We start from the raw sequence: 13,975 nt of genomic DNA, 5'->3' as shown, positions 1-13,975 counted from the left end.
CATCATGTGTAAATATATATTTTAAACCATGTGAAAAGATGATTAATGAGAAACCAATTATATTTTGCTCCACTGTGTCTGTGTGCCAGTCACTCTCTACTTTTCCCATCGGGGAGAGGAGGATGGCAGTGTCTGGAATCATTCTATGCTCCCTCTCTTGTTGCCCCTATCTTGACCTAGAGCCTCACGTTCCTCTCTGTGAGTTTGTCCAGGATTGGTTGTATTTAGAATTGGTTGTATCTAAATGACAATTGGATATATATCATAGGATGGGGGTAATGTCTTGGTACCATTTTGTAGCAAGGACGAGATAAGAGCTTTGTTTAGGAGACCAAACTGAACGATAATTTATAGCCAACTCTGTCTGGCTAGGGGATATTCCTCTCTGAAGTAAAGTCTTTCTTTGTGTAAGTTCCTAAGACCTGTGGTTTGTCATGTCGTCTAGGGGGGGTGGATCTTTGCTATAAAGGATCCCACTTGCCATTATGTTGACCACTCTCAACTTTTCATTAGAGATACTGAACTGTTGAAAGTCAAAATGCTATTGCAAAAGCTTAATTATTATTAAAGGTGAAGATTAAAATCATAACTCTGACTGGTGTGTGATTTGCTCTCTCATCATTTGGTAATTAAGGAAATTTCAACGACAAAGTTCATTAGAATTACCAGCCTCAGAAATTGCAGCCAAATAAATGCTTCATGGAGTTCACTCACGTAACAGACACATCTCAACATCAACTGTTCAGAGTAGACCGTGTGAATCAGGCCTTCATGGTCGAATTGCTGCTAAAACTAAAGGACACAAACAAGATTAATAGACTTGCTTAGGCCAAGAAGCACGAGCAATGGACAGTAGACCGGTGGAAATCTGTCATTTGGTCTGATGAGTCCAAATTTGAGATTTTTGGTTCCAACAACTGTCTTTGTGAGATGCAGAGTAGGTGAATGAATGATCTCTACCTGTGTGGTTCCCTCCGTGAAGCATTGATACCCCATCCCAGTGATACTCCATCCCATCTGGTTGGCACTTAGTGGGTCTATCATTTGTTTTTCACCAGGACAATAACCCAAAACAGTCTGTGTAAGGGCTATTTGACCAAGGAGAGTGATGGAGTGCTGCATTAGATGACCTGACCTCCACAATCACCCCACAACCCAATTGAGATGGTTTGGGATGAGTTCGAATGCAGAGTGAAGGATAAGCAGCCAACACGTGCTCAACATATTTGGGAACTCCTTCAAGACTGTTGGAAAAGCTCATGAAGATGGATGAGAGAATGACAAGAGTGGGAAAAAGCTGTCAAGGCCATTTAAAACACATTTATTTTATTTTTAAAACCTCTCTGAGATAGCGTCTAGTTTCCTGAATTTCCGCCTGATTGACGTGCCCAAAGTAAACTGCCTGTTACTACTTATGCATATAATTGGTAGCATTGGATAGAAAACACTTTGAAGTTTCCGAAAATATTGAAAAATGTCTGAGACTAAAACAAAATTGATATGTCAGGCAAAAATCTGAAGAAAATCAGAATTTTTATTTTTTGAGCTCCCAGGCTCCTATTATGTAAACCTACTGTTTCTATGTGTATCCGTCTCCCAGATTGCAATAGATATGGCTTCCACTAGATGTCAACAGTCTTTATTCAAGGTTTCAGGCTCCTTTTCTGAAAAACAAACAAGTATTTTGAGTTTTTCTTAGGATACCACCTGAAGTAAATTCGGCTAGCGAGGGAGAGGGAGCGCGCTTACAAATTTTCCTTTCCTGTTGAAAATACTACTTTCCGTATGAAATATTTTATTTACGTTTTAAGTACCTGAGGATGAATAGAAATGTCTTTTGACTTGTTTGGACGAAGTTTAGCTTTAACTTTGTCTGCATGTTGAACGTGTGGATTTCTGAAATCAGTGGCGCCAACTAAACTGACTTTTTGGGATATAAAGAAGCATTTTATCGAGCAAAACAACCTTTCATGTTGTAGCTGGGACCCTTGGGATTGCAAACAGAGGATGATCTTCAAATGTAAGTGATTTATTTAATCGCTATTTGTGATTTTGTGAAACCTGTGCTGGTTGAAAAATATGTTGATGTGGGGCACTGTCTTCAGACAATCGCATGGATACTTTCGCCATAAAGCCTTATTGAAATCTGACAACGCAGTTAGATCAACAAGAAGTTACGCTTTTAAATGATGTAAGACACTTGTATGTTCGTTAATATTTAATATTACAAATATTTATTTGAATTGCGAGCCCTCCAATTTCACCGGAAGTTGTCGGCTTGTGTTCCCATAGCGGGACAGCTAGCCCTAATTAACTCTAAGCAAGTCAGTTAATTCCTTACGGATCATTGGGAAGCTAGCGTCCCACCTCGGTGAAATTGCAGAGCGCGAAATTCCAATGACAGAAATCTGAATATTAAACATTCATGAAAACTGAAGTGTCATACATCATTTAAAAGTGTATCTTCTTGTTAATCCAGCCTCATTTCATCAGATTTCAAAAAGCATTTATGGCGAAAGCACACCATGCGATTTTCTGAGAACTGCGCCCCGCACACAAGAGCATTACATACATTTTCCTACCAAACAGAGGCGTCATGAAAGTCAGAAATAGAGATAAAATAAATCACTTCCCTTTGACGATCTTCATGTAGTTGCAATCACAAGGGACCCAGTGTCACAGCTGACTAAAGGACTGGACCAAGGTGCAACATTTGTTTTTTATAAAAAATTACGCCAACAAAACAAAGAACAAAACCAAACCGTGAAGCTTTGGGCTTTGTGCCCTGAAAAAAGTTAACTTCCCACAAAACAGGTGGGGGAAAAGGGTACCTAAGTATTGTTCTCAATTAGAGACAATGATAGACAGCTGTCCCAGATTGAGAACCATACCAGGCCAAGACATAGAAATACAAAACATAGAAAAAAGCACATAGAATGCCCACCCTAGTCACACCCTGGCCTAACCAAAATAGAGAATAAAAAGCCTCTCTATGGCCAGCGCATGACACCCAGGTACATAACAAATGGTCCTTTTGTTCGAGTCCTTCTTTATAACTCAAAAAAGTATGTTTCAGTGGTGTTTCATTGGTGCGCTTGACTCAGTAATCCACCGGTTTCCATCATTCAAAATGCATACAAATGAATCCCGTAAGTTACCAATAAACTTCTTCCAAACATATCAAACAACATTCCTAATCAATTATCAGGTACCCTAATATGTAAATAAACAATACAATTTAAGACAGAGAATACCGGAGACCATTGCCGGAGATAAAAAACGAAGTGCACGCCCTCACCGGAACACGCAACTGTAACGGATTTCTTCCTGGGAAGGAGAGGCCGACCAAAACGCAGCGTTGTTTGAGTTCATGTTAATTTAATAAGGTAACTCAAACATGAACAGGATACAAAACAATAAACGTGAAAACCGAAACAGTCCTAACTGGTGCATAAAACACAAAGACAGGAAACAACCACCCACAAATCCCAACACAAAACAGGCTACCTAAATATGGTTCCCAATCAGAGACAATGACTAACATCTACCTCTGATTGAGAACCATATCAGGCCAAACATAGAAATAGACAAACCAGACACACAACATAGAATGCCCACCCAGCTCACGTCCTGACCAACACTAAAACAAGGAAAACACACAAGAACTATGGTCAGAACGTGACAGCACCCCCTCCCCAAGGTTCGGACTCCGACCGCACAACCTAAACCTATAGGGAAGGGTCTGGGTGGGCATCTGTCCGTGCTGGTGGCTCTGGCGCTGGACATGGACCCTCCCCTATAGGGTCTTAGTGGACTAAGACGTGTCTTAGTCCACCTCCTTAGCGTCCTTTGAGTGGCGACCCTCGCCGCTGACCTTGGCCTAGTAACCCTAACAAAGGGCTCCACTGGACTGAGGGGCAGCTCCGGACTGAGGGGCAGCTCGGGATTGAGGTAGATCAGGTCCGAGGGGTAGCTCAGGACCGAGGGGCAGCTCAGGACCGAAGGGTAGCTCAGGACCGAGGGGTAGCTCAGGACCGAGGGGTAGCCCAGGACCGAGGGGTAGCTCAGGACCGAGGGGTAGCTCAGGACCGAGAGGTAGCTCAGGCTGACTGGCGGCCCTGGCAGATCCTGGCTGACTGGCGGCTCTGGCAGATCCTGGCTGACTGGCGGCTCTGGCAGATCCTGGCTGACTGGCGGCTCTTGCAGATCCTGGCTGACTTGCGGCTCTGGCAGATCCTGGCTGACTGGCGGCTCTGGAGGCTCCATGCTGACTGGCGGCTCTGGCGGCTCCATGCTGACTGGCGGCTCAAGCAGCTCTGGACAGATGGGAGACACTAGCGGCTCTGGACTGACGGGAGACTCTAGCGGCTCTGGACAGACGAGAGACTCTAGCGGCTCTGGACAGACGGGACACTCTAGCGGCTCTGGACAGACGGGAGACTCTAGCGGCTCTGGACAGACGGGAGACTCTAGCGGCTCTGGACAGACGGGAGACTCTAGCGGCTCTGGACAGACGGGAGACTCTAGCTGCTCTGGACAGACGGGAGACTCTAGCAGCTCTGGACAGACGGGAGACCCTAGCAGCTCTGGACAGACGGGCAGCCCAGGCAGACGGGCAGCTCCGGCAATGCTGGAGAGGTGGAAGGCTCTTGCGCCTCTGGACTGAGTGGCTCTGGGTCCTCTGGACTGAGGGGCTCTGGCGCCTCTGGACTGAGGGGCGGAAACTCTGGCAGTGCCGGACAGGCGGGACGCACTATAGGCCTGATGCGTGGTGCCGGCACTGGTGGTACTGTGCTGAGGACACCCACCTCAGGGTGGAGACACCGTGCGCTCCACAGCATAACACGGTGCCTGCCCGGTCTCTCTCGCTCTCTGGTAAGCACAGGAAGTTGGCGCAGGTCTCCTACCTTGCTTCGCCATACTCCCTGTGTGCCTGCCCCAATAAATGTTTGGGGCTGACTCTCTGGCTTCCTATCGCGCCGCCGTGCTCGCTTCGCCAACCTCAATCTCCTGTAACCTTCCTCACACTGCTCCATCGAATCCCAGGCGGGCTCCGGCACTCTCCCAGGGTACTCGGGCTTCGGCACTCTCCCACTCACCGCCCACCTGTCTATCTCTCCCAAGTTGTATAGTCCAGATTCTGCTCCCATGTCCCGAAATCCTGACATCGCTGCCTCTCCTGCTCCTCGTAATGCTGCCTCTCTGCTTTCGCTGCCTCCAGCTCTGCTTTGGGGCAGCGATATTCCCCTGGCTCTGCCCAGGTTCCGTTTCCGTCCAACTCGTCCTCCCATGTCCATGAGTCTTCTGATACTGCCTGCTTCTCCTGCTGCCGCTGCCTTTTACCACGCTGCTTGGTCCTGTTGTGGCGAGTGGTTCGGTTACGGCTTTCTTCCTGGGAAGGAGAGGCGGACCAAAACGCAGCGTGGTTAGAGTTCATGTTAATTTAATAAGGTAACTCAAACATGAACAGGATACAAAACAATAAACGTGAAAACCGAAACAGTCCTAACTGGTGCATAAAACACAAAGACAGGAAACAACCACCCACAAATCCCAACACAAAACAGGCTACCTAAATATGGTTCCCAATCAGAGACAATGACTAACATCTACCTCTGATTGAGAACCATATCAGGCCAAACATAGAAATAGACAAACCAGACACACAACATAGAATGCCCACGCAGCTCACGTCCTGACCAACACTAAAACAAGGAAAACACACAAGAACTATGGTCAGAACGTGACAGCAACAAACACTACAGCCAAAATGGGAGCCAATTACTAATACTTCAAATTCTAGCTCATTTTTCAACTGAAAATCTTTCTAAAGACTGTTGACATCTAGTGGAAGCACTAGGAACTGCAATCTGAGAGGTCTTCCTTTTATATTCCCATTCCCAGCCATTGTATTCAGTGGTGAGCTCAAAAAATAAAATTCTGGATGGATTGTCCTCAGGTTTTCGCTTGCCATATTAGGTCTGTTTTACTCACAGACATTATTGTATCAGTTTTGGAAACTTTAGAGGGCTTTCTATCTATATGCATATCCAAGCTTCTTGCATTGCCCAATGGGACTCTCAATCACAGCCAGATGTGATATAGCCTGGAATCAAACCAGGGACTGTAGTGACACCTCCTGCTCTGCAATGCAGGGCCTTAGACCGCTGCGCCACTCAGGAGCCAAATAAACAACGGGCAAAGGTTGGCTACTTTGAAGAACCTCAAATATAAAATATATTGTTTAACACTTTTTTTGGTTACTACATGATTATGTGTAATTTCATAGTTTTGATGTCTTCAATATTATTCAAAAATGTAGAAAATATTAAAAATAAACAAAAAGCCTTGAATATGTAGTTGTGTCCAAACGTTTGAATGGTACAGTCTGTTGAAGTGTGTCAAATATGTTTGAAAACAATATGTTAAAAGCACTGTGTGGGCTTGTCCCTAGGATTACCAAAAGACAATGAGCTGGATCAGTGGTTCACCAATCAGGGCCTTCTTTGCGACCATCAGGTTACGTACCCGGGACAAACCATGAGCTAGACAAAAACCTTGTCTATGATGAGAGAGTGAGTTGGGATACTGACAGAGGCTGCACTTATCTATCCACGGCTTGCTCAAATTAGCAACGTAACCCAGCCTCTGTCACTATCCCACCTCCCTCTCTCATCCTGTACCCCGGGGACACAATAAACACTAGAACCACATCCCACTCGTTGAGAGGGAGTGTATGGGCAGTTCCAGCGTCTTATGAGGCACTTTCACCTCTATAAAAGAGGAACCCTTCTGTCTGCCCTCACAGACACAGCTGCCCTGCTGAAGGCTGGCATGGCACTGAGTACAGGAGTGGTTCTCCGGCTGCTGGTGGTGGTGATCAGGGGTATGGCTGCTCCTGCACCAATCTGCTCTCTGCTGGGCCAACCCGCTCTGCCTCTCCTGTCTGCCGAGGGGGACATCAACATTGGGGCAGTGTTCCCTCTACATAGGAATGCCCTCTTCAAGGTCCATTCATTCACCTCCAGACCAGAGAAAACACCCTGTATCAGGTATGTGTTGAAAAACAACTATATGTGGGAACTTTTAGCTGTTAGGGAATATTACTCATCAAGATAGATTTTTTTTCTATCTCACTGAAATTAGGCACAGTGCTTAATAACACTATTGTAAATGATATGTGCATATATTTTTGGAAAAAACAAGTATACACATCTTTTTCTGTGATACTAAACACAATACTCAACTCATCTCGAACGAGTATATCAGTTTTGCTGGCGTATGTGATTTATGGCATTTGCGATTCCTGGCTTCAACTAACTTATTTTTGGTTTGTTACCGCTGTCTAGTATCAACCAACGTGAGTTCCAGTTTGCACAGACCCTGATCTTTGCCCTGGAGGAAATCAACAACAGCAGTGATCTGCTCCCAGGGCTGTCTCTGGGTTACCAGGTCTATGACTCCTGTAGCTATGCCCCCCTGGCCATCCACTCAGCCCTAGCCCTGATGAACAGCCCTGGGCCTGAGGACAGCCTGGGAAACCCTTCCTCCTGTTCCAGATCTCCAGCCGTGTTGGGTATTGTAGGGGAGTCAAGCTCCACATCCACCATTGGAATATCATCCCTGGTCGGACCATTCAACATCCCTGTGGTGAGACACCTTCTGGTTGTGGCTCTTTAGAGGTAGTTTCATCAATGTCAGCTATGTATGAAAGATCAATTCAAATCTTCCCGTTTCTTCCATACAGATCAGCCACTTTGCCACCTGTGCTTGTCTGAGTAACAAAAAAAAGTTCCCCTCCTTCTTCAGAACCATCCCCAGTGACTTCTACCAGAGCAGAGCCCTGGCAAAGCTGGTCAAACACTTTGGATGGAACTGGGTGGGAGTGGTGAACAGCAACAATGACTATGGAAACAACGGCATGGCCACATTCGTGGAGGCAGCGTGGCATGAAGGGGTCTGTGTAGAGTACCAAGAGTCCATCCACCGCACAGACCCCAGAGAGAAGCTCCTGGATGTCGTCAAGGTCATCCGGAGGGCCACAGCCAGGGTGGTGGTACTGTTCATGGGCTTGGGGGACATCATCCCCCTGATGAATGAGATGGCCCTGGAGGGAGACCCAGGGCTTCAGTGGGTGGGCAGCGAGTCCTGGATCACAGCCAGACTGCTGGCGGAGAACAAGGCCTACGGCTTCCTGAGGGGAGCGGTTGGCTTTGCCATCAGGAATGCCAGGCTGGATGGTCTGGAGGGGTTCCTAGACAAGGTGCACCCCTCCCAGGCTCCAGACAACACCCTGCTCAGGGAGTTCTGGGAGACTGTGTTCCAGTGCTCCTTCGAGGGGGGCAGCAGCACGCTTTGCACAGGAACAGAGAGCTTAGCAAAGCTGAAGAACCAATACACTGACATGTCAGAGCTGAGAATACCCAATAAAGTATACACAGCTGTATATGCGATTGCACACGCTCTGCATAATCTACTGACAGACTTAAAGAATGACACAGACAGCGGCAAAAGACCAGTCTACACACCACAGCAGGTGAGCAAGCTCCAGATACGACAAAACATAAATAACATATCTTGTGAATCATTCCACTCTCTGTGTCTCTCCCTGCGTGTTTCCCTCTCTATGTCTCTCTCCCTGTGTGTTTCCCTCTCTGTGTCTCTCTGTGTCTCTCTGTATCTCTCTGTGTCTCTCTCTCTCTCTCTCTCTCTCTCTCTCTCTCTCTCTCTCTCTCTCTCCCTCTCCCTCTCCCTTTCTATCTCCCTCTCTCTCTCCATCTCCCCATGTTGTTGAGCAGGTGCTACAGTACCTGAAGGAGGTGAGGTTTAGAGTAAAGACAGGAGAGGAGATCTGGTTTGATGATAACGGAGATGTGGTGGCGTGCTACGACCTAGTGAACTGGCAGCAGGAGGAGGATGGGACCCTGCAGTTCCATGTTGTGGGGCTGTATGATTCCTCGATGCCCCCTGAACAGCGCATTACCTTCAACAAGGGAAAACTGGTCTGGGTAGGGGGCCAGGCAGAGGTAGGACTAAATACATGTTGAATATGTTTCAAAAGCATAACATATGCAAATCTCAAACCACTGCAAATGTAAAACATGCATTCTTTAATGTATACATAATCCACATAGTCTATCTCAATTGTCTTCTTTTGCATTGGTAATATAACTTCCACAAGTAGTGACATTAAAACATTTCTGCACGTTTATTTATATAAAATACACCAATATTCAGACATGTTGTATTTCTCTACAGGCACCTGCATCAGTGTGCAGTGCGAGCTGTCCCACAGGCACTCGTAAGGCTGTGCAGAAAGGAAAGCCTGTATGCTGTTATGACTGTGTACCATGTGCGGAGGGAGAGATCAGTAATATCACAGGTAATATATAATGCATTTAGGGCTACCTTCAATACTTTTAAGTTCTGTCACTGCCCAACAAGACTAATAGATATCAAAAAACACATGACACAGTGACACACTGATTCATGGAATGAATGACGTTCTAATCCTTTTACAGATTCTAACGGCTGCTATCGATGTGACTTGGAGTATTGGTCCAATGAAAAAAGGGACCTCTGTGTGTTGAAACCAGTTGAATTCCTCTCCTATGAAGAAATGATGGGCATAGTTCTGGTGTTTTTCTCCTTACTGGGGTCCGGTGTTACTACTCTGGTAGCTGTTGTGTTTTCAATTCATAAGGACACCCCCATCGTCAGGGCCAACAACTCTGAGCTGAGCTTCCTGCTGCTCTTCTTCTTGACTCTGTGTTTTCTGTGTTCTCTTACTTTCATTGGCCGGCCCTCTGAGTGGTCCTGTTCACTGCGCCACACAGCGTTTGGGATCACCTTCGTCCTCTGCATGTCTTGTGTTCTGGGGAAAACAATAGTTGTGTTGATGGCCTTCAGGGCTACACTTCCAGCCAGTAATATCATGAAATGGTTTGGTCCTCCACAGCAGAGACTCAGTGTTCTGGCTTTCACTCTAATACAGGTCCTGATCTGTGTTCTTTGGTTAACAGTCTCCCCTCCTTTCCCCTACAAGAACATGAAGACCTATAAGGAAAAGGTCATTCTAGAGTGTGATGTGGGTTCAGCTATTGGTTTCTGGGCTGTGTTGGGGTATATAGGACTGCTGGCTCTCTTGTGCTTTGTGCTGGCTTTTCTGGCTCGAAAGCTTCCTGATAATTTCAATGAGGCCAAATTCATCACCTTCAGCATGCTCATATTCTGTGCAGTCTGGATCACCTTTATCCCAGCTTATGTCAGCTCTCCTGGGAAGTTCACTGTAGCTGTGGAGATATTTGCTATTTTGGCCTCCAGTTTTGGTTTACTTTTCTGCATTTTTGCTCCTAAATGTTTCATTATATTGCTGAGGCCAGAGCAAAACACCAAGAAACATATGATGGGGAAGACATCCAATGATACACGATATTAAAGGAACACATTATGGGGAAGACATTCAATGATATACGATATTAAAGAAACACATTATGGGGAAGACATTCAATGATATACGATATTAAAGAAACAAATTATGGGGAAGGCATTCAATGATATACGATATTAAAGAAACATATTTTGGGAAAGGCGTCAACCAAAGCATTTTAGGATGAATACTGACCATTGGCTTATTCAAAGTCATTCTATAATAATCACAGACACATCATATCTAAGTCAGTCATGGCTTAACCTCATCCCCAGGCTCAATTGATACCAAAAAATAGAGCCTGGAAATACTGTGCAATGAAGTGTTACTTGAAAGGGGAAGGGTTCAAATCAAGGCAGGATAGAGAGAGCCTGCTACAGTTTGACTATGAAAACTGCAGAAAACCTCACAATGATCATATGACTTTTAGGAAGCCCCAACTGATTCTGAGTTTGGGCATATTTCTTATTTTATTTATTTCACCTTTATTTAACCAGGTAGGCTAGTTGAGATGAAGTGCTCATTTACAAATGCGACCTGGCCAAGATAAAGCAAAGCAGTGCGACACAAACAACAACACAGAGTTACACATGGAATAAACAAACATGGAGTCAATAATACAATACAGTGAGTGCAAATGAGGTAGGATAAGGGACGTAAGGCAATAAATAGGCCATAGTAGATACATAATTACAATATAGCAATTAAACACTGGAGTGCTAGATGTGCAGATGATGACTGTGCAAAGGAGCAAAATATGAAGTTTACATGTGAGAACTACGTGCATTCTTCCTGATTTCCCGAACTCACTTCCTTGTTTAGCCTAATTCGTTTATAGAGGGCAGGTTCTAAGGTTTTTGGTGGACGGTGAAGGATTGAGATATCAGCCAATGTAAATCCGCTCCTGCCATGGGCTCCATTCCCGTCTCTTCATGAGACATTGTGAGAGACGGTTCGAAAGAGAAAGAGCTGGCTGGTGGACAAGATCTTTCATGGGTACATAGATGTTCAATAAGTACAAAAAGTCCTGAACAAACATCCAACAGCACATTATGCCAAGCAGCCATATCTACATGGGTGTGGTCGCACATTATGAAAGTCAAGACAATAATGAAGCAGAAAGAAACTGTATTATTTTGACTATGTTTCTCACTGCTCTACCCCAGCGGCCACTGACAGCCTGCTGTGCTTCCACAGGCCCCCTCAGTGACCCCCTCAGTGACCCCCTCAGTGACTGCTTCCTTCCAGTCCAGGTCCAGATCAGGAGCCCACACACAAGCCCCTTACTGAGCCTCTGTCTCAAAGGCCTGCTCTGGACAAGCATGGTCTACTATCTCATCAAAAACAACATTGACTTCTTAAACCTCTCCTCATAGGCCTGTGGGCCACAACCCAATGTGTGTCAATATACACCAATGGGCATTTGGCATTCATACCACCATCAATATAAAGCAAGGTCTCAATGAAATGTGTTATAATGAATATATGTCTGTACTGCATATATGGTGTAATATATTGGCTACCCTTCATGTAATGTTACAGTGCTTGTCATAAAACATTCAGCTGTCTAATATCTCTAGATCTCCAGTCTTACTTGAATTATCACAGCGCTAGAGAAAGACAAATAAATGAAAACACTAGAGTGGTCATTTTCTATGAATTTTGTGACTCTCTTCAGCTGGCCAAATGTATCTGTATGCAGTAGTAGAAACAATGGTAATAGTAAATCAAATCAAATCAAATTGTATTAGTCACATGCGCTGAATTCAACTGGTCTGGACCTTACAGTGAAATGCTAAGTATGAGCCCCTAACCAACAATTCAGTTTAAAGAAATACAGATAAGAATAAGAAATAAAATAAACAAGTAATTAAAGAGCAGCAGTGAAATAACAATAGTGAGACTATATACAGGGGGGTACAGGTACAGGTACAGAGTCAATGTCAATGTGTATTATATTACCTCAATGTGTGAGGTAATATGTACATGTAGGTAGAGTTATTAAAGTGACTATACATAGATGATAACAACAGAGAGTGAGGTAATATGTACATGTAGGCAGAGTTATTAAAGTGACTATGCATAGATGATAACAACAGAGAGTGAGGTAATATGTACATGTAGGTAGAGTTATTAAAGTGACTATGCATAGATGATAACAACAGAGAGTAGCAGCGGTGTAAAATAGGGTTCTCTTATGGAGACAGTCAAAGAATATGTATTCATGGGAGGGGGAGAAGGAAGAGGAGGAGGAGTAGCAGTGGTAGTAGTAGTAGTGGTAGTAGGCCTAATGGTAGTAGTGGTAGTAGTGGTAGTAGTAGTAGGCGTAGTAGGCCTAGTGGTAGTAGTGGTAGAAAAAGTAGTTATAGTGGTAGTAGGCATAGCGATAGTAGTAGTGGTAGTAGGCCTAGTGATATTAGTAGTGGTAGTAGGCCTAGTGGTAGTAGTAGTGGTAGTAGGCCTAGTGGTAGTAGTAGTGGTAGTAGGCCTAGTGGTCGTAGTAGGGGTTGTAGGCCTAGTGGTCGTAGTGGTAGTAGAAGTAGTTGTAGTGGTAGTAGTAGTAGTAGTGATAGTAGGCCGAGTGGTAGTAGTAGTAGTGGTAGTAGTGGTAGCGGTAATAGTCCTAGTGGTAGTAGTCCTAGTGGTAGTAGTAGAAGTAGTAGTAGAAGTAGTAGTAGTATTAGTGGTAGTAGGCCTAGTGGTAGTAGTGGTAGTAGTGGTAGTAGTAGTGGTAGTAGGCCTAGTAGTAGTAGTAGTAGTAGTAGTAGTAGTGGTCGTAGGCCTAGTGGTCGTAGTGGTAGAGGTAGTAGTATTAGTGTTAGTAGGCCTAGTGGTAGTAGTAGTAGTAGTAGTGGTAGGAGTAGTGGTAGTCGTAGTGGTCGTAGGCCTAGTGGTCGTAGTAGTAGTAGTAGTGGTAGTATACCTAGTAGCAGTAGTAGTAGTAGTATAGGTAGTTGTATTAGTGGTAGTAGTAGTAGTAGTAGTGGTAGAAATGGTAGTAGTGGTAGTAGTCCTCATGGTAGTAGTAGTGGTAGTAGTAGTAGTATTGGTAGTAGAACTAATGCTAGTAGTGGTAGTAGTATTAGTAGTGGTAGTAGTGGAAGTAGTTGTAGTAGTAGTGTCTGTAGTACTAGTGGTAGTAATAGTAGTAGTGGTAGTAGTAGTTGTAGTAGTTGTAGTTGTGGTAGACGTAGTAGTAGTGGTCGTTTTACTAGTGGTAGTAGTAGTAGTACTAGTGGTAGTACTGGTAGTAGTGGTAGTAGTCCTTGTGGTAGTAGTAGTGGTAGTAGTAGTAGTAGTAGTAGTAGTGGTAGTAGTAGTAGTAGTGGTAGTAGCCCTAGTGATATTAGTAGTAGTAGTGGTAGTAGAAGTAGTAGTAGTAGTGGTAATAGTAGTAGTGGTATGATCCCTAGTGATATTAGTAGTAGTAGTGGTAGTAGAAGTAGTAGTAGTAGTGGTAGTAGTAGTAGTGGTAGTAGTTGTAGTGGTAGTAGTTGGCTTAGTGGTAGTAGTAGTAGTGGTAGTAGCCCTAATGGTAGTAGTGGT

At 44.7% G+C, this 13,975-nt stretch overlaps 1 protein-coding gene across 1 annotated transcript; it reads left to right on the top strand.

The window, feature by feature from the left end:
• Positions 1-6,873: 6,873 nt before the first annotated feature.
• Positions 6,874-10,921, top strand: LOC110508047 (extracellular calcium-sensing receptor-like). Its single transcript, XM_021588494.2, has 6 exons — positions 6,874-7,052; positions 7,350-7,650; positions 7,748-8,536; positions 8,799-9,026; positions 9,259-9,382; positions 9,522-10,921. The coding sequence occupies exons 1-6, from the start codon at positions 6,889-6,891 to the stop codon at positions 10,436-10,438; spliced, it is 2,523 nt and encodes an 840-aa protein (XP_021444169.2). The 5' UTR covers positions 6,874-6,888; the 3' UTR covers positions 10,439-10,921.
• The last annotated feature ends 3,054 nt before the right edge of the window (positions 10,922-13,975 follow it).

Source organism: Oncorhynchus mykiss, chromosome 27 (assembly GCF_013265735.2).
Source record: "Oncorhynchus mykiss isolate Arlee chromosome 27, USDA_OmykA_1.1, whole genome shotgun sequence".
NCBI classification, from domain to species: domain Eukaryota; kingdom Metazoa; phylum Chordata; class Actinopteri; order Salmoniformes; family Salmonidae; genus Oncorhynchus; species Oncorhynchus mykiss.
This window is presented reverse-complemented; position numbering and strand designations above follow the sequence as displayed.

Coding starts and splice junctions, on each gene's coding strand:
- LOC110508047 (XM_021588494.2), top strand. CDS start 6,889: ATGGCTGCTCCTGCACCAATCTGCTCTCTGCTGGGCCAACCCGCTCTG. Junction 9,027..9,258: donor GGGTAGGGGGCCAGGCAGAG/GTAGGACTAAAT, acceptor ATTTCTCTACAG/GCACCTGCATCAGTGTGCAG. Junction 9,383..9,521: donor AGAGATCAGTAATATCACAG/GTAATATATAAT, acceptor ATCCTTTTACAG/ATTCTAACGGCTGCTATCGA.